The sequence below is a fragment of the Meriones unguiculatus genome, chromosome X, assembly GCF_030254825.1.
Source record: "Meriones unguiculatus strain TT.TT164.6M chromosome X, Bangor_MerUng_6.1, whole genome shotgun sequence".
Lineage (NCBI taxonomy): Eukaryota > Metazoa > Chordata > Mammalia > Rodentia > Muridae > Meriones > Meriones unguiculatus.
The window spans coordinates 91520895-91542832 of NC_083369.1; the positions used below are offsets into that span (position 1 = coordinate 91520895).

General features: G+C 36.9%; 1 protein-coding gene across 1 annotated transcript in view; it reads left to right on the forward strand.

The window, feature by feature from the left end:
* Positions 1-21938, forward strand: part of Lancl3 (LanC like family member 3) — a 144460-nt gene that overhangs the window by 112744 nt on the left and 9778 nt on the right. Inside the window, exons 3-4 of the mRNA XM_060374415.1 lie at positions 1382-1579; positions 9196-9403. Coding sequence (XP_060230398.1) covers positions 1382-1579; positions 9196-9403 — 406 coding nt within the window. The remainder of the gene's footprint in view (positions 1-1381; positions 1580-9195; positions 9404-21938) is intronic.

Consider the following 21938-nt stretch of genomic DNA (forward strand, 5'->3'; position numbering starts at 1 on the left):
AAAATAAATAATCTATTTTAAATAAAATAATTTAAATAAATAATATAATAAATAAATAAATAATTTAAAATAAAATAATCTATTATGTCATTAATAGATTTTTTTAAAAGAACATTGGCAATTCTGGCCATTGATACACATATTACAAATCAAACTTCTGGTAAGTATGTAAATACTTACCTGAAAACTCACACCTCCTTCTAAGAATTATTATCAATATACAATATATAATGTGTTTTAATATAAAAATAAACAGTATACATCATATATAATATATGTTGTATAAGTTATGTAATATATAAATATTTACATGAATGTTGTTTATTTGTATAAATAATGAAGCACTAATAAAAGAATTGGCCTAAGGGATTATAAGGCTGAAAAATCCACACCTAAAATGGTCAGTGTTCTAAGTTCCAGGCTGAGTCTAAGTCTACAAGGAAAAGACAAACGTCTAAGCTGGAGAATTATTTCTTAGAGTTCTTGTTCTGTTCAGGCCTTTGATGAGTAGATGAGGACTGTCTACAATTGGTAATGACAGTGTTCTTTAATCAGTCCACAGGTTCAACTCGTATTATCTCCAAAAGCAGTCAAAAAGACATGCCTAGAAATAATGTTTAACAAAATCTCTTGGCAACATCTTGACCAGTTAAGTTGTCACATAAACTTACTCATCATATTCCTAGCACACATCTATTTTTTTTTCAAACATGGCTCATTTTCTGAACTAAATGGAGAGGTAGTCAAGAATATGAGAAAACTCATATTCATCTTTGTATTTCCATGGTAAGATTATGTCCAAAACATAAATGTTAATTGTGAAGAATTAAATGAATTAATGCCAAGAGAAATGTTTCCAAAGAAAGGACTTTTTTCTATTTTGTTCACTCATCTATCCTTAGCACCTACAACATCTGGTGGACAGTAGATGCTTAATGCTCATATTTTGAATGGATGAATGAATTATTAAGATATCTAGACCAAATTGTTTTCATGCATGTTGGTTACATTTTTATAAAATCAAATATTCTATGAGGAGCTTAACTGTTTTATTTAGGGTTTGCTAACCATATGGTTTCAGACATAAATACAAGTCTGCTGTATGACATAGTGACAGCAGAGAACAATGTGTGAATGGAGAAGTATAGCTATATTATAATAAAAGTTTATTTACAAAAGCAGTCAGTGAGCCAGATTGGGGTTATAACCTGTATTTTGGTGGTGGTTTAGTTTTTTGTTGTTGTTGTTTTGTTTTGTTTTATCAACTTGGTTGCTATAGTACTGTATGTGCTTTCAGGTAATATTTTAATGTAAAAAAAAACAAAACTCATAGTTTTCTTTTCATTAAATCAAACTGTCTCCTTTCTGTTTGTTCATACAGGGGCAGCTCATGGCCTGTCATCCATACTCCAGATGCTGCTTTCTTACCATGAACATCTCAAGCCTTCAGACCGTGAGCTGGTGTGGCAGAGTGTGGACTTCCTCATGGAACAGGAGCAGAATTGCAACTGGCCACCCGAGCTTGGAGAGACCATCGAGAGAGAGAACGAACTGGTCCACTGGTGCCACGGTGCTCCAGGTCTCCCCCATGCTTTCTGCAAACAGGGCCTTTCATTTAGCTGAGCAAAAAGGAGATTCAATTTTTGCAATCGAGGGTGTTTCTCATCATAGGTCATAGCTATCAAGTTGAAAAATTTGAAAGCTAAAAATATCTTGATCTTTAAAGGACTTCTGAAAATTTTTTTCATAGGTTTAAAAAACACATCTCTTTAACCATAATGTTAAACAAGCATTTCCTCAAATATAATGTGAATCACATATATAGTCCAAACATTTAGGATCTCTGAGTGGTAGAAAAAGTGAATCCTATGCTCAGAATGCTGGGCTTGATTCCCAGCATGCATGCACATAAAGCATCAGTAACCTCATATTCAAAAGCCAAATGAAATGGGTAGAACTCATATTGATGATATATAATCCAAAATCCAAATATTATATATATATATATATATATATATATATATATATATATATATATATAATTCAAGTAGTCTAATTTAAAATTAGAGATGGCTGGGCTAGGGACAATACTGTAGGTAGACCAAAGAAGCAAAGAAGGACCTGGGTTCACTCCAGAACATTGAAAAAAATTGATAATATACATTCTTTAAAATACTGAAATGTTTAAAATTCAGTGTTGGTTTTACACTTATATCACATGCTAATCAAATGCTACCTTTCAAAGTCTTGTTAAGCTAAATTGGAAGGTGAACATCTGCAGCCTCATGGTTTATATGGTGGCCCCCGGGCTACTGGCCTAACAGCTTGTTGTAAATTTCTAATCTCAGACCCATCACAACCCAGTGAAATCACAATGTGTATTTAATTAGTATCCTTATGAAACTTATGTTCATCTTTAAGTTTGAGATGCATGATTTGGAAATTCTTGTTCAACTGCATATTTCTAGTAATAGCTAATGAAATTTTATAGAAGTGAAAATCCATCCCCAGTGAATTCTGAAACTGAGCCTTGAAACTTAGAGACAGACTTCATTACCTACCTCTCCCTATCCCATCTTTTTCAAATCCCATTACACTGCCAAGTAGTCTTTCGGAGAAGGAATAATTCAAAAGACACTAAAACAAATAAGTTCAGTTAATTGACAAAGAGATTGAAATATCAAATAACAGTTATTAAATTTGTTCCTTGACAATTTCATATGTATATAATAGTTTATAATTACTTTCACCTTCCAAAACTTTTGATTAGGAATTAATTCAGTTTGCAAGGCTGCTTCAAACAAACAACATAACTTTAGATTACAGTTGATTTATCTTTGTCTTGTTACCTGATTTTTATTGCCTCCCTTACCCCTTTAATTAATGTTCTTTAATCAAGCTAGAGTTCTGTTTTCTCCTTGATATAGTTTGAGCTGATGAATGATATAAGTCATTGCCTATTGCCATAGTTTCTCTGCCTGCCATATTTAAGGATGGAAGGAATGGCAAACTGTGTATTTTTAAAGGTACCAGGACATAGTACATTATGTTCAGGTTAACTGCTGCCAGGTATAATTTGTGCCTATTATTTCTTGCTTTGACCTTTTTTTGGGAAAAAAACATAGCAGTTATTTACCGTCCTGGAAATTATGTTTCTTCTTATGCTCAATACTTCTATTTCCTATTCCCCTTAGTCATTCTCAGCGATGGTCTCTGGATATTCTCCAAGCATCCCAGGATCCTTGAATTTTGGAGATGTCCCAAATTAAATATGGACTATTTTAAAAGGACTCAGTGTGCTAGTAAAAGCCCCTAATAAAGTAGGAAGATAATCTACTACAATGAGTGGATGAGTCTGTTATTGATGCAGGTGTTTAAGTGGCTCTTATACTCTTTCTGTATATCAAATGCCATCTGTTTCAGCAGGCCATGGACTTTGACACTGCAGCATAGGATTCATGACATTGGAGACTTTGTTTATCCTCCTTTAGCATTCATGCTAAGTCATTTGAGAAGAGTAACTTAAATACAATGTTTCAAAACAAAAATCCTTAAGTCTGTGTAATCATTAAAGTACCAAAAAAAAAAAAAACTTCGATTCACTAATGAAATGAGGTTTATTATTTCTGCCAACCCCAAATGCCACCTAAGAATGATTATTTTATGCAAGTCAAAGACAATAAAGACCTTGCTGGAGTTGACTACAGTAAAAATTTCCCCAAATCTAACAACATATGGTCTAGAAGAAGAATTTAATTTTTTGAGAAAAAAATATTTTGAGAATAGATGTATGGACAGCACAGATGGTGCTATAATTAAAAACCTGCTAGTGTCATATATCCAAAATATGAGAATAGATGTATGGATAGCACAGATGGTATTATAATTAAAAACCTGCCAGAGTCATATATTCAAAATATGGTCAAGTATACAACAAGGACATTTGTTCAAACATGTTCATATCAACTTTATTAGTAATAGCCAGAATCTGGAAACAACCTAGATGTCCCGCAATGGAGGAATGGATACAGAAATTGTGGTACATTTACACAATGGAATACTATGCAGCAATACCCTCTACCCATCAAGGTATGAAAGCAGATGCTGAGAGTCATAGCCAAACTTTGGGCAGAACTCAGGCAATCTTATGAAAGAAGGGGGAGATAGAAAGACCTGGAGGGGACAAGAGCACCACAAAGAGCCAACAGAACCAAAAACGTGGGCCCCGGGTTCTTGGCTGAGACTGATACTCCAACCAAGTACCATGCATGGAGATAACCTAGAACCCCTGCACAGATGTAGCCCATGGCAGCCCAGTCTCCAAGTGGGTTCCCTAGTAAGAGGAACAGAACTCTCTCTGACATGAATTCAGTGGCTGGCTCTTTGATCACCTCCTCCTGAGAGGGGAGGGAAGCCTTACCAGGCTACAGAGGAAGACAATGCAGCTAGTCCTTATGAGACCTGATAAGCTAGGGTCAGATGGAAGGGGAGGAGGATGTTCCTAATCAGTGAACTGGGGGAGAGGCATAGGAGGAGAAAAGGGAGGGCAGGAATGAAAGGAGATTAGGGAGGGGGCTAGAGCTGGGATACAAAGTAATAAATTTAAAAAAATTAAAAACTCTACAGAAAAAAAAAACCTGCCAGAGAGAATCTACAACATGAAATGTCATTAATGTTCCTTCATCCATGCCTGCTTCCAAATAACTTTCTTTCAGCCCCCTCCCACCAGTGACTTTTATGTATGAAATGTGTAGGTAGTTGTTGACTATAGGTTAACAGTTCTGGGGTCTAAGTTCAGTTTTATCACTAATCAACTAAGTGACCTTGAGAAAAATCACTTAAAATATCTGAAATGAGCGTGTTGAAGTGGAGTAGTGAATCTCAGCATTTTTGCCACCACTGACACATTTTTACACCTGGATCTTTGCCATTCCTAAGGGATATATCTCAGATGTTTTTAGAAGCACCCACATTTATAAATACCTCCAGTGACATATAGCTTTTTCTCACTAAATGCAAGAAAGTATTGCAGGAAGACTCATGTGATCCCTGCATAACCTTGACTGCTCTGAAATACAGAAGTCATTTGCAAAATCATTAAGACAAATGCTGTGACTAAAAGAGCCTCCCTGACTGCATCAGATTACATCATTACTTTGGTAACACTGACAGTGCACTTCCTTTACTCAGTGTGAAGCACAGGTGTGAGCAGTTTTAAAAATTCACTCCACAAAGGCTCTTGGGTAGGTGACTTTGAATAAAGAACAAAATTGCTGAAGCACAGGCTGGCAATGAAGTGTTGTAAATGACTAAGCAAAATTACACATCCTAGCATGAACCTGGGTGTTGAAACAGTGTATTTCTATCAGTCACACGTTTCTAGAGATTCCACATTTCCAAGATTTAGTCTCCCAAGCCATCTGTATTAATGTAAAATTTAATTTTCTGGCTGTATTTGACAAAGTCATACACTGTCGCTGACTTGTGTTTAATATCACTGAATGCTATTAGTGATACCAGGAAAATGTTGTGATAGTTCCCATCACTCTAAAGAAACCTGACATTCTTTCCATTAAGAGTCAAGAAGCCAGCCAGGCTCAGTGCCACATGCCTGTAATCCCAGAATTTAGGAATCAGTAAGGACAGCCTGGTCTACAAAACGAGTCCAGGACAGCCAAGGCTACATAGAGAAACCCTGTCTCAAAAAACCAAAACAAACAAACAAAACCCAAGCCAAACCAAAACCAAAAATCAAAGAACCATCAAAACAAACAAACAAACAAAAAACCAACCAACCAAGAGTCAAGAAACCTTAGGATGGTTTTCATTAGGCCAGAGTAGGAGCCAACAAATTTAGAGCATTTTGAAGATCCCTACATATAAAATATTCTGTGATCCCAGGCTTCAAGAAGAGGACTTTGCACTCTGGCCTGAGCCATAGAATCTAAATAGCTTCTAACTTCTGGGGCGAATGGCTTGGTATAGCAATTAAACCATCCACATCTGTCTTTTCTACTCTGCTTTCAGTGCCTAGGTTCTGCTAGGTGATAAATGAGGTATCACAGGGCCAATGGACATCTGTGGGACTATTTGTCGGCAAAAACACCACACCACAGATGAGGAGAAAAGAAAGAAATATGATTTAGTCCCTACCCTTTGCTGGTTTGCCTTATAGTAGGGAAGGCAGACATGGACGCTGATATTTTTCAATTGGTTAGGTATATGTGCTACATTTTCTATATTGTAAGATAGGATCCAAGAAAAAGAGTTTTCTCTTGCTGCCTCCAGATTCAATGACAACTTCCTAAAGAAAGTGATTCCTGGGTTAAGTTGTGCCAAGAAAAATAGGAGGCTTCCTCCAAGAAAAACATGGGAACTGGGAAGCATAAAAGCCCTGAAAATAGTTTGGTTTTGTGGAAGTGAAAAGCTTCAATGAGAAAATGGGGAAAGAGGCTAGCTAAAGGAGCAGGATGTTGATCATAAAGGGATTTCTATATCATGCTAAGGCACCTGTATAATAGGGAGCCATTTAGCTTTTCCTTAGCTGAAACATTTCCTACCTAACAAACTCTTTTCTGAGTGTCTGGAAACAGCATACTCTTGGAGGAACCTAGTAAGGCAAAGTACTGTAGGACAGAGAAACTGAGAAATGCCAGAGAAGAGTGGCTTCCATGGAGACTAGTTTTACTTTGATTCAGAGGGATGCTGTTATGCACATGCTATACCAAAAATCTGGTTCTGTCTTGATGCAAGGGAGCAGGCTGTTTGTATCCATCTATGCTAGTAAACTTTGGAGGCCTGAGTACATGCTATTACTTTCTGTTCTCCTGTGAGGAAATCACCAAAGATGGGAATCCAGGAAGTTTGTTAGCAGCCGGATGTTTTGAGAAATAAACACGGTGTGCTTGTTGGTAAGACAAAAGGTAGTTGAGCCAGGTTCCTCACTGATTCCTGCTCATCCTCCAGTACTCAGTTAGATGTTGACAGTCTAATAATAGGCCTTTCCTTCCGGCAGCTATAAGGCATGAACCCTTCTGTGTATTCCCGTAACTTTATTTATATACATATAGCCTAGCTTGTACCTCCAGATTAAGCTTTAAAAGCCATTAAAGACAATGAATGACCTTTTGAAATCAGCATCTACCGTATAGCTCGTGCTCAATTGCCATCTTAACAGCCACCACATCCTGTGAAGTTACTCTTTGACAAGTTTTATTTCCAACTTTTTGTGTGCAAAACTAGCTCAGAGCTATCCGGTCTTTCTTTAGGTCTTTTCTTACCATACCATGTAAGAACAATCCCATCATTATGAAAAATCAAAACCAGCCAATTCATAATAAAAAGATTCCAGTAGCTCCCTATTACCCACAGTATATAGTCTGAAATGCCTAACAGAAACTACCATACCATCCATAATGTGAACTCTTTCTTACTCTTTTACCCTACTGGCCCCTTGGTTAGGATGCTGACACATTGGTCTTGTGGTTTAGTCTTAGATGTCTCTGAACCTCTCAGTCTCTATTATCTTGGTGGTTAATATGCTTTCCTTGCCTCACCTTGGGCCTTCAATTTCCTATGCCACTTACAAATCTCAGAAAATCTCTGCTTCCATTCAAGGCTTCTCCCAACTGTTTCCCTCAGGACAATTTCACTTGTCTGATCTCTCCAGTTTCACTGACACTACCATTCACTGAATGTCCCAGCAGCAACACAGACACATACCTTAATTTATTTTAGTCACGGTGTCTACCCAAAGAGCATTTACAATCATTAGGATTTCTTTTGGATTCCCCAGTGCCAGGACTACCTATGCAGTTCAGGATACCTAGTGTAAACCTTTAAAAAGTATTAATTAAAACAAAATATTAAGAATCTCAAGATAGTAACAGCATAAACACAGCATGGGAAACTTTGAGGAGAAATCTCCTTTTGCCCTGCATTATGGCCACACGCAAAAAGTCTTCTCTATCAAGTTGTTTATTTTACCTTGTTCAAAGCAATAAAAAGCAGAAAGAATCTTAGTGAGTGAGCCCATCAAGATACCTACTCCATTCAATGTCACTGATTCCACTTTTTAATGCAATTTTGAAGGGTGCTTGGCATGAATCCCAGTGCCTCACACTTTCTATACAAGCATTCTATCACTAAGCTTGTTTTCCCCCTTTCTCCATTCTATATAGGGGAAAGTAGGCTATGCAGGAGGCAGTTATCTTGCATTCTAATCTCTTTCACTATGAACATCTAGACCTTGCAACTTGGAGAGAATAATATCAATGACTAGTTGTCACTCCTCTTGTTTCTGCTCTTGCTTCAGGAGTGTTTATTACTTTTGTTGGCAAGTTTCAGAGGAATTCCTTCCATGGAACACTGGCCATGGGAAGGACTTACTTCAAAGCTGGAGTAGATGTCTTATTGAGGTTGTTTGGTTTTTGCACTATTTTTCTTGGAAAGTCTTCTAGTTTTGCCTTTAAGGAAGGGGGTATTGTTATAAATATATAAACACAGCAAATTTTGAAATTTAAAAAAATATTAATTACAGTGTATTCACTTTGTATCTCAGCTATAGCCCCCTACGCCATCCCTTCCCAATCCCATCCTCCCTCCCTTTTCTTCTCCTATGCCCCTCCCCCAGTCCAATGATAGGGGAGGTCCTCCTCCCCTTCCATCTGACCCTAGTCTATCAGCTTTACCAGTCCACAGAGGAAGATAATGAAGCCAGTCCTGATGAGACCAAATTCTGAACTTTCATGGTTTAATTAGTAAGCTGTGTAAAAAGCCCTTTGAAACAGCCCTATATATTTTTTACCAGCATGTATGTATCATTAAATATTAAGTCACTTGTAAAGAAAATAATGGATCATATTAGTTGATGTACTTCAATTAAATTGTCTCTCTCCAGAAGCAAACTCCATGATAGAATTAAAATAGCTTAAACTAATCACATAGGGAAAACACACTCTCATGTAGAGCATTATATAGTCTTGCTACCGAAAGCATAGTGCTTAGAAGTCCAATTGTTGAAAATGTAACTAGGAATGTAAAAACAAAAGAAAACAAAAAGGAAATGCAGTCTCCCAAGCCACATCTTAGCCACAGTCTTAAAATATGTGGGGATTTGTGAGGTGTACACCTTTGAGAAACTGTGTATTGTTAAACCCTGAAAGTCACCTCTTATTGTCTTTGATGTTTTTGCAGGAATTGCTTATCTGTTTGCCAAAGCTTATCTCGTTTCCAAGAAACCACAGTACCTGGACACTTGCATTCGGTGTGGGGAGCTAACATGGCAGAAAGGCCTGCTGAAGAAGGGGCCAGGGATTTGCCACGGGGTAGCCGGCAGTGCCTATGTCTTCCTTCTGCTGTACCGTCTTACAGGAAACTCGAAATACATCTACCGTGCCCAAAGGTCAGCTATTTTCATGTGTGTATTCTTAGAAGTTGTTTTGTTTTCTTTATTTGAGACAAAATCTCACATATTCTAGGCTGGCATCAAATTCAGTATGTAGTGAACAATGACCTTGCATTTTCCAAGTTCAGGAATTGCAGGTGTACACAACCACACCATTTTATGTGGTGCTAGGGAATAAAACCAGAGAGCTGCTTGTGTGCAAGGCAAGTACTCTACTCACTGAGCTACATTCTGAGTCCTAGTTTTGAAAATAGTTTTTTCTTCATTAACTTACTTATTTTTTCATGTTACACCCCAATTGAAACCCCATTCCCTCCTCTCCTTCCCAGTCCCACCTTCCCACACACTTCCCCTATCACCCCCACCCCCACCCCAACCCCTAGGTACCAACCCACCCTGGCACATTGAGTTGCATGAGGGTTAAATGTCTCCTTTTTCATTGAAGCAAGACAAGGCAGCCCAGCTAGGGAAATTTGAAATCTTAACCTAATTTTCTAAGTAGGTAATACGGTCACCTGATTTTAAATGTGTAAAAAAGGAGCACAGTGACCAGAACTTCCAGCCATTTAACTGACTTTCCTGGAGGCACTGTCTTGTTTATCTTCCCAAGAATACTGTTTGTAAAATCAAGAATATGGGAATAGATAACAAATTTTGTCCTTCTTATCTTATCTTACTGATCATGCTCTGTCAATTCATAAAGGGCCTCTTCTATCATTTTTGTTAATCATTCTTACTAAAAAAGGAATATTGTATTCCAATTGTTTCCAATATTTTTATTATAAAGAGTGCTACCTTTTTACACTCATATGGTTGAATTATGCATTCCTGCCTTCTGCCTATGAAGGAAGTAGGCTACAAAGGAGGCAGAGCCGTCTTGGATTACTAATCTCTTTTACTGTGACCCTCCAGACCTTGCAATTCTGTGTGAATAATTTCTATTAATAGTTGTCACTTCTCTTGTTTCTGCAATGGGTACTACCTTTGGTAACAAGTAAATTCCTAGAAGGGGAATGTTTGAACTAAAGAATGTATACATTCTAACTTGGATTGATAATGCTAAATTAATATCTAACTTTATTCCCAAAGTCTCAATAAAGATGGAAAATCAGATGTAGAACAGACATTGTATTGAATAGAAATAACTCCATACTGATTAACTGTATACACTGTGCCAGGAAGACTATGAATGGACTATGAATAAACTGATAGAAAACTGAGCAGCAGGAAATCAGTATTCTCTTGAGGCTCTTGGGACCTGTCTATGTGAGTTGTCACAAGAGGTCTGGATTTTTCTGTGTGGCACTTATGTCTTCTAAGCTAGGAGGTTTCTCACCCCCCCCCCCCCCGTATGATTGGATTCCATTGTATCTGAGTTGTCACTTGGTAGAAACCAAAGAATAACCCCTCATGGCTGTGATATTTTCCTTTAAAGGGATATGCCCAGAATCATATTGCCTATGTGAGTGCATAACCAGTCACGCAACTTCCTCATTTGGAACATATGGGAAATAATGCCTACTTCTCAGGGTATTGCCTCGTTTAAATTAGTCAACACATGAAACTATTTTTATTTTTTTTAATTTTATAAACTTTAAGTTTTGTCTATGCACACACACACATATATACATGTATTCATACTTATATGATATATATATATATGTACATAGATACAGAATTGTGTGTGTGTCTAAATTTTAGTTCTAGGAATTCATCGCAGGGCTTCACACATGCTAAAGACATACTTTATCATTAAATCATACCTCAGCTCTCTATATTACTATTATACTTATATAATGGTACTATATATACTATTTTAACTGGACTTTTAAATGAGTAATTTTACTTTGCATAAATTTATTTCATTGTTTTAAGCAGCTAAATAATTATTCAATGAAGTTGTACCATAAATCAACTCTAAGTAATAGAAACTTGATATATGTTTGCTAATATAATATTGATATAATATTTGCTAATATAGGCAAAATTGCCTCAAATATATCATATACATTCAATATAATGAAGATACACACTATATGTACATTATAGTGATAGAACATTTATGTAAGAAATATTTTTAAATTACCATATACCCTTTTGTTCTCAAAGTAATGGGAGTAGAACTCAGAGTCTCATTCATGCATGCTAGGTAGGCAAGCATTCTATTATTGAGTACTTTATTCCTGACTTAAAATTTTAGGATAGAAATATCCAGGTTTATAAGTGTTTCTTGTCCTGAAATGAACCTACTTTTATCCTTTTCCTTCCTCCCCTTCCCATTTTTCTATTTTGGTGGATATATTTATGATTATAACTCTTCTATAAAGTGTGCTGTAAATATTTTCCTTTACTGCTATTTCTCTTTTTTTAAAGTTAATTTTTTTTAAAAAAATTTCTTTGTGTGGATGTTTTGCTTGTAAGTATGTCTGTGCATCATGTGTAATCCTGATGCCTGCAGAGGCCAGGAAAACAAACCAGACTTCCTAATGCTGGAGTGATAGACAGTTGAAAGCTGCCACATTGGTGCTGGGAATCAAACCCTGCTTCTCTGGAAGAACAGCCAGTGTGGTCAGCTACAGAGCCATTTTTCTTTACCATTTCTCCCCACTTGTTCCTAAACCTTTGTCATATGAAAGTATTAGGTAATGTTTTGTGATCTTCATATTTCCTGTTAATATTTTCTGTATTTTGTGTTATTCATAGAATTACCTTTACTATTCTAAGATAACAAAAGGTAATTAATATTGACACTTGTTCTTTTGTGAATTTATTTTAACATGAAAAGGTTTTATTCATCTAGAAATGATTTTTCATTGGTGCTAGATTATTTTCTACCTTGGGTTGCTGAAAAGCTTTTAGCAAAGCACTGTGATTGGATAGTTTATCTCTATCACAGATTGAAGTTCTATGCATGAATGGTTTTGTTTGGGGGCTTTCTTAAGTTCTATTTTGCTACTTCTATATTTCATAGTTTACTTCTATTTTTTTCTTTACTATTTCCCCATCTTATTTTTCAGCTTACAATTTGTCAACTTTAAAAGCAGTCCTATGAAATTTGGTCAGAATTTCACCAAATTACAGGTTATTTCCATGAGAATTATTAATGTCTTTAAATAACAAGACATTATTCATTATTATACCATTCAAGATTATGGTAGACCTTTCCATTTATTTAAGTTGTTAAAATGTCACTTGGCCAATTCTTGATTTTATGAACAATGTCTTTAAATTCTTGTTAGCAATAAAAAATTTTGTTTTGTTAATTTCCAAGTTTATTATAAATGAGATTTTTCTCAAGGCATCATATTTTCAGTTTATGCATTACTGTTACTTATTAAAATTAAAAAACATATATCATCAATTTATCATCAGAATATCAGTACAGTTCATCATCAGTTTATATTTTTCTTGTCAATCAGCATTGCACCTTGTATCTATGCTTTCATAAATACTATCATCATAGATATCATAGAACTTACATATTCCATTATTGTCCTACCAGTTTTCTAACACATTCCATCAGATTTTCTAGATATACATGCACATTATATGCAAGTAATTATGACTGTAACTTCTTTACTTATAGGCAATCATACTCTTTGTTTTTCTGTTGCATGAGTTCCCCTACAACAGTGCATCTCCATACCAAAAACATCACTGCTTTTATACTCATTGCATTAGTGATCTCACATTTTACCATGATCTTTATATTTATTTTTTATAATATATATAATGTTAGAAAGACACTCCTATATTTAAGGTAATCCAGTAGATTTCTACTATGACTGAAGGTAAAAGCAAAAGTCTGCCCTCTGTGTCAGAAGTCCTACAGCACCTAAGTTCCCTTTCCCTTTGACTTCATCTCCTATTCACTTCCTTCTTGTTCACTCCACCCTGTTGTGGTTCTTGGGATTCATTTAGTATGCCATATGCGGTATGCCACAAGCCCTTTAAGGTTTTGTTTCCCTCCATGCATAATTTTTAATTTCTACCTATATCTCCTTGCTCCCTAGCACGTCTACATTCAGCTCTTAGGCCTTTTTACCTATAATGTTCACTTTCTATATATATATATATATATATATATATATATATATATATATATATATATATATATATATTTAGGTCTTTAGAGTAAAGGTTTAAATGCCCCAGAAAGGTTTTCTAAGTGTTAATGTATCAAGTATTCACTGTTAAAATAAACTATAAAATACCTTTGATATTTCCATATATGCTCTAAAGGGAATTACTAGCACTTATGAGTCTTCTATTTGCCTTGTGTGCTGATTAAGGCCCATAATTGTGGCTACTTAAGAGATGTACATGGGAGGACCACAAATTCCGAACTTTCTTGGGCCACAAGAGGGAGGAAAAGCCTAATGTAGTCAAGCAGTGAGACCCTGTCTGCAAACAGTAAAATTGACAGCTGGTGATATGGCTCAGTGTGAGAGTGGTTGCTTAGCACACACATGACACAGCTTTCTAACCCGTTTCACTGAAAGCTGACCTGTTGTTTTCCAAATTAATTAATATAATTACTAGAAAAATAGAAATTGAAGATGGCCAGATTTTTATGTAGCTGTGTTAAAATGCATGTTAAAAGAGAAATATGTGATGACCAAGTAATGTTTCTTCAGAAAAGGTACATTAAAAAAAAAAAAAAACATTACTGTTCCTAGAACTGAAAGCCTCTCCAATTTGTATCATATTTAACTTTGAAATATAATGAAATGGAAAGTTCAGAACTCCAAGCAATATAATTCAATGCCAAAACAATACTGAAATATTACCTGCATTTTACAGCTCGTGAATGAGATGTTTGAGTTTTATAAAGAGCTCTGGAACTTAAAAATGTTATAATTCCAGCTCTGAACAATCAGGTTGGCATGCCAGGAAACAGGGAGGTTTATCCACTCTTTTCAAAAACATGTTTTAGGGCACAAGCACCTCTGACAAAACTTGTCCAACGGATGAAACCAATTATACTAGATTATGCCCTAGTTCTTTGATTAATTAAATTAATTAATAAATAATACAATTTATTCACTTTGTATCCCTCCTGTAGCCCCTTCCCTCATCTCCTCCTAGTCTCACCCACCATCCCTCTTCTCCCCCTATGCCTTTCCCTAGTCAACTGATAGGGGAGGTCCTCCTCCCCTTTTATCTAACCCTAGCCTATCAGGACTCATCAAGGCTAGCTGCATCATCTTAATTTGCATCCCCCAGCGGGAGGTGAACAAAGAGCTGGCCACTGATTTCATGCCAGAGACAGCCTCTGGTCCCCTTACTAGAGTACCCACTTGGAAACTGAGCAGCCTATGGGTTTTCTCTCTGAGCAGGAGGTCTGGGTCCTTTCCATGCATGGTCCTTGGTTGGAGTGTCATTCTCTGCAGGACCCCGGGACCAGGTTTTTTGGCTCTGTTGATCTCCTTGTGGAGTTCTTGTCCCCTCCAGGTCTTTCTTTCTCCCTCTTCTTCCATAACATTTCCTTCACTCTGCCCAAAGTTTGGCTATGAGTCTCAGAATCTTCTTCAATGCCCTGGTGGGTAGAGGCTTTCAGAGGTCTGCTGTGGAAGGCTCCTGTCCTGTTCTTTGTCTTCTCTTACTTCCTAGGTCTATCATGTTTGCCTTTCTGAGTGAGGTTTCATCCTCTTCCCTGGGGTCCTCTTTGTTGTTTAGCTTCTTTAGGACTACAGATTTCAGCATGTTTATCCTATATTATATGGCTAATAGCCAATTATAAGTGAATATATACCATATGTGTCTTTCTGCTTCTGGGTTACCTCACTCAGTATGATCTTTTCTAGTTCCCACCATTTGCCTGCAAATTTCATGGTTTCCTCATTTCTAATTGCTGAGTAATATTCCATCACGGAAATGTACCACACTTTCTATACCCATTCCTCAACTGAGGAACATCTGGGTTGCTTCCTGCTTCTGGCTATTACAAATAAAGCTGCTATGAACATAGTTGGGAAACGTCCTTACTGAATCTTAGGGCATCCTTTGGGTATATGCCTAAGAGTGGTATAGCTGGATCTTGAGGTCGTACTATTTCTAATTTTTTGAGAAAGTGCCAGATTGATTGAATAACTAAAGTGGTTATTCATGTTTCGATTCCCACCAGCAATGGAGGACAATTCCCCTTTCTCCACATCCTCTCCAGCATGTATTGTTACTTGAGTTTTTGATCTTAGCCATTCTGATGGGTGTGAGGTGGAATCTCAGGGTCTTTTGGATTTGCATTTCCCTGATGATTAGGGGCCTTGTGCCATTTCTTTCTTTCTTTCTTTCTTTCTTTCTTTCTTTCTTTCTTTCTTCCTTTCTTTCTTTCTTTCTTTCTCTCTTTCTTTCTTTGAATCTTTTTAAGAATTTTTATTTTTTTCTTTACAATTTATTCTTTATATATTCTGATTGAAGACACCTCCGTCAACTCCTCAGTTCTTTATATATTCTGGATATTACCCCTCTTTTTTTCTCTTTTGCTTTCTACTTTGTTAATTTCTGCCTTGATTACCCACTATTCCTTTTCTATCATAACTTCTATATTACTTTAAAGTTAGCATATGAAAAATGGGTTTCAGTATGACATACTTATGCACATGTGTCATTTTACAATTTTCTAATTCACTATCCCATTTACTGCCTTCCATTATGCCCACTCATCATTGCTACCTAGTTTCCTTCTCACAGGAAGCCCCAACTCTTTCTTCTTTTGTGTTATTGTCTAGCTTAAAATGTGTAAATAGATAGCCTCTCATTATCAATTAGTAATAATTTGTAAAGCATTACTTATTCTTAGCTAGTTTTTTAAAAATAGAACCATTAGGTTTATTTTAAATTTTTTATATAATATTACTTATATATTTATTTATTAATTACACTTTATTCACTTTGTATCCCCCCATAAGTCCCTCCCAATCCCACCCTCCCTCCCCCTTCTTCATGAATTCCCCTCCCCAAGTCCATTGATAGGGGAGGTCCTCTTCTCTCCTTCCTTCTGATCTTAGTCTATTATATCCCATCAGGAGTGGCTGCATTGTCATCTTCTGTGTCCTGGTAAGGCTGCTTCCACCTCAGGGGGAGGTGACCAAAGAGCAGGCCAATCAGATTATGTCAGAGGCAGTCCCTCTTCCCATTACTATGTAACCCACTTGGACACTAAACTGCCATGGGCTACATCTGTGCAGGGGTTCCAGGTTATCGCCATGAATAGTCCTTGGTTGGAGTATGAGTCTCTGGGAAGTTCCCTGTGTTCAAATTTTCTGGTTCTGTTGCTCTCCTTGTGGGTTCCTGTCCTCTCCAGTTCTTACTATTTCCCACATCTTACATAAGATTCCATGTACTCTGCTTAGCAGTTGGTCATAAGTCTCAGCGTCTGCTTTGATAGTCTGAAGGGCAGAGCCTTTCAGAGGCCCTCTGTGTCAGGTTCCTAGGTTGTTTCCTATTTTCTTCTTCCTCTGATGTCCACCCTCTTTGCCTTTCAGGATTGGGGATTGAGCGTTTTATTTAGGGCCCTCTATTTTAATTAGTTTCTTTAGATGTACAGATTTTAGTAGGTTTATCCTATGTTATATGTCTATATGAGTGAGTGTATACCCTGTGTGTCTTTCTTCTTCTGGAACAGCTCACTCAGGATGATCCTTTCCAGGTCCCACAATTTACTTGCAAATTCCCTTATTTTTCCTTGCAGAATAATACTGCATTGTGTAGATGTACCACAATTTCTGCATCCATTCTTCAGTTGAGGGGCATCTGGGCTGTTTCCAGCTTCTGGCTATTACAAATAAAGCTGCTACAAACATCATTGAGCAAATGTCCTTATTGTGTACTTGAGCCTCTTTTGGATATATGCCTAGGAGTGGTATGGCTGGATCTTGAGGAAGTGCTATTGCTAGTTGTCTAAGAAAGCACCAGATTGATTTCCAGAGTGGTTGTACAAGTTTACATTCCTACCAGCAGTGGAGAAGGGTTCCCCTTTCTCCACAACCTCTCCAGCATGGGTTGTCAATTGAGTTTTTCATCTTGGCCATTCTCATGGGTGTAAGGTGAAATCTCAGGGTTGTTTTGATTTGCATTTCCCTAATGGCCAATGACGTTGAGCATTTCTTTAAGTGTTTATCTACCATTCGATATTCCTTTACAGAGAGTTCTCTGTTTAGCTCTGTTCACCATTTTTTAAATTGGATTACTTGGTTTGCTGCTTTTCAGCTTCTTTATTTCTTTATATATACTGGATATTAGTCCTCTGTCAGATAAAGGTTTGGTGAAGATTCTTTCCCAATCTGTTGGCTGTCGTTTTGTTTTGATAACTGTGTCCTTTGCTTTACAGAAGCTGTTCATTTTAATGAGGTTCCATTTATTGATTGTTGCTCTTAAATCGTGTGCTGTTGTTATTCTGTTCAGGAAGTTGTCTCCTGTACCAATGAGTTCTAGGCTCTTCCCCATTTTCTCAGCTAACCGATTTAATGTGTCTGGTTTTATGTTGAGGTCTTTGATCCACTTGGACTTTAGCTTTGTGCATGCTGATAAGTATGCGTCTATTTGCATTTTTCTACATGTAGACATCCAGTTAGAGCAGCACCATTTGTTGAAGATGCTATCTTTTTTCCATTGTATGTTTTTGGCATCTTTGTCAAAGATAAGGTGTCCATCAGTGTGTGGGTTTATTTCTGGGTCTTCTCTTCGGTTCCATTGATCCACCATTCTGTTTCTATGCCAGTACCATGCAGTTTTTATAACTGTTGCTGTATAGTACAACTTAAGATCAGGGATGGAGATACCTCCAGGAGATCTTTTATTATAGAGGATTGTTTTAGCAATTCTGGGTTTTTTGTTATTCCATATGAAGTTGAGAATTTTTCTTTCTAGGTCTGTAAAGAATTGTGTTGGTAATTTGATGGGAATTGCATTGAATCTGTAGATTGCTTTTGGTAAGATGGCCATTTTTACTATATTAATCCTGCCAAGCCATGAGCATGGGAGATCTTTCCATCTTCTGATATTTTCTTCTAATTCTTTCTTCAGAGACTTGAAATTTTTTTCATACAAGTCTTTGACTCTCTTGGTTAGGGTTACTCCAAAGTACTTTATGTCATTTGTGGCTATTGTGAAGGGTGTTATTTCCCTAATTTCTCTCTCAGCCCTTTTGTCTTTTGTATATAGAAGGGCTACTGATTTTTTTTTTTTTTTAGTTAATTTTGTATCTGGGCACTTTGCTGAAGGTGTTTATCAGCTATAGGAGTTCCTTGGTAGAGTTTTTGTTGTCACTCATGTATACTATCCTATCATCTACAAATACTGATAATTTGACTTCTTCCTTTCCAATTTGTATCCCCTTGATCTCCTTCAACTGTCTTATTGCTCTAGCAAGGACTTCCAGCACTATGTTGAAGAGATATGGAGAGAGTGGGCAGCCTTGTCTTGTCCCTGATTTCAGTGGGATTGCTTTAAGTTTCTCTCCATTCAGTTTGATTTTGGCTACAGGCTTGCTCTATATCACCTTTACTATGTTTAGGTATGTACCTTGTATCCCTGATCTCTCTAATAGTTTAATCATGAATGGATGTTAGATTTTGTCAAATGCTTTTTCAGCATCTAGGGAGATTATCATGTGGTTTTTTTTTTTCTTTCAGTTTGTTAATATGGTGGATCAGATTGATGGATTTCAGTATATTGAACCACCCCTGCATACCTGGGATGAAGCCTACTTGGTCATAGTGGATGATATCTTTGATGTGTTCTTGTATTCGGTTTGCAAGTATTTTGTTGAGTATTTTTGCATCAATGTTCATAAGGGAGATTGGCCTGAAATTCTCTTTCTTTATTGGGTCTTTGTGAGATTTAAGTACCAAGGTGACTGTGGGTTCATAGAATGAGTTTGGTAATGTTCCTTCTGTTTCTACTTTGTGGAATAGTTTGAAGAGAATTGGAGTTAGCTCTTCTTTGAAGGTGTGGTAGAATTCTACACTGAAACTATCTGGTCCTGGGCTTTTTTTTTTTTTTTTTTTTTTTTTTTTTTTTTTGGATGGGAGACTTTTATTGACTGCTTCTATTTCCTTGGGGGATATAGGACTATTTAATTGGTTTACCTGGTCCTCATTCAGCTTTGGTAAGTTGAATTGATCAAGAAAACTGTCCATTTCATTTAGATTTTCAAATTTTGTGGCATATAGACTTTTGAAGTAAGTCCTAATGATTGTTTGGATTTTCTCAGTGTCTGTCGTTATGTCCCCATTTTCATTTCTAATTTTGTTGATTTGGATAGTGTCTCTCTACCTTTTAGTTAACTTGGCTAAGGGTTTGTCAATCTTGTTGATTTTCTCAAAGAACCAGCTTTTGGTTTCATTGTTTCTTTGAATTTATTTATTTATTTGTTTATAATTGATTGATTTCATCCCTGAAATCAATTATTTCCAGCCGTCTCTCCATTTTGGTGTGTCTGCTTCTTCTTTTTCTAGGTTTTTTAAGTGAGCCATTAAGTTGCTTGAATGAGATGTCTCGAATTTCTTCTTGAAGACACTTACTGCTATTCCTTTTAGCACTGCTTTCATTGTGTACCACAAAGTTTGGGTATGTTGTGTCTTCATTTTCATTGAATTCTAGGAAGACTTTGATTTCTTTCTTTATTTCTTCCCTAACCCAGCTGTCATTTAGTAGCAAGTTGTTCAGTTTCCATGTGTGTGTAGGGTTTTTGCTATTTCTGTTGTTGTTGAGGTCCAGCTTTATTCCATGGTGATCAGACAGGATACAAGGAATTATTTGAATCTTCTTTTATCTGTTGAGCCTCCATTTGGTTTTTATATGTAATGTGGCTAATTCTTTTTAGCTCTATAATTACCATTCAGGCTACTATTTGACTAAGAATTGTTTAGAAAATTATTTGTTTTATTTGATTCTCGGAACCTTGGGTACAGTTTTGAGATAATAGTTTTCATTTTACTATTGACAACATTTTGCAGAAATGAACAATGCATTGTTTAGAAAGTATTTTTAAAAGCACATAATATGTTCATTGCATCCTTCATTTTAGGTAAAAAAAAAATGCAGGAAACCAAGGTTTTAGTGATATGTAATACTAAAATAAATCATGGTTAATGGGGGGAATTTCACACAAGTGAGTAAAATTAATTTGATTCTCTTTTACAGTGTAATGGACTCATTTTCTGTCATACAGATATTCTGTCCAAATACATTTACACATTACGTAAAAATGTAATTTTCTTTTTTCCAGTTTTACTGTTTGGTGAAAGACTGTTAGATATCTTCAGTTTTTCCAAACAACTTATGTAGTTATGCATTTTTTTAAAAAATGGGATGTGCATTGGACATATGACAGGAGTCTCCCGCAGAAGGCATCTGAAAGACTCTACCTCGTCACGTTTCAAAACAGATACTAAGACTCATAACCAAACCTTCGGCAGAAGGGGAGTTAGTATGACGGGGAAAGGATAGGAGTTCCACAAGGACAAAATATATCTGGGCACAGGGTTTTTTTCTGAAACTCTTTCTCTAACCAAGTACTGTGTATGGATATAACCTAGAACCTTTGCTTGGACGAAGCTCGTGGTAGCTCAATAACCAATTGGTTTCCCAAAGTAAGGGGAACAGGGACTATTTCTGACATGAACTCAATGGCAGGCCCTTTGACCTCCCCACCCCCCAAGGGAGGAGCAGTCCTGCTAGGCCACAGAGGAGGACTTTGCAGCCAGTCCTGAATATAACTGATAAAACAGGGTCATATGAAAGGGGAGGAGGTCCTCCCCTATCAGTGGACTTGGAAAGGGGCAGGGAGGAGCTGAGGGAGGGAGGGTGGGATTGGGAGGGAATAAGGGAGCAGGATACAGCTGGGATACAGAGTTAATAAAATGTAACTAATAATAATAATAATAAAATTTTAAAAAAGCCTGGTTTAAGAAATTAATCGATGTTTATATAACATAAAATCAAATTCGGATACCTCAGCTCCACAGCTCTTTATCTTTAAGGGGTTTTAAGTCTGGAGTTTATGAATATGTTTAAGATTACATATCAAACTGGATTGTAATCATTTGTTTTTTTAATTAAGTTATTTATTCACTTTACCCTCCAATCACAGCACCCTCCCTCCTTTCCTCCAGTCTCATCCTCCCTTCATCTTTCCCTCTCCCCCTCCTCTATTCTTTAGAAAAAGAGAGCTCCCCTGCAACCCACAGGAGAGCATCAAGCCCCATCAGGACTGAGCGATTCTTCTTCCTCTGTGACCTGGTGAGGCAGCTTTGCCAGGGGAAATGATCAGAAAACTGGCAACAGAGTTCATGTCAGAGATAGCTCTTGCTCTCCTTACTAGGAAACCCTCGTGAAGCCCGAGCTGCCCATTGGCTACATTTGTGTGGGGGTCTAGGTCCAAATCGGTGCTTCAGTCTCCGCAAGCAACTCTGGTTGGTGCTTCAGTCTCCGCAAGCAACTCTGGGCTTTGGTTAGTTGGCTCTGTTGGTCTTCTTGTGGATCTTCTGTTCCCTCCAGATCTTTCTATCCTTCCCTCCATTTTTTC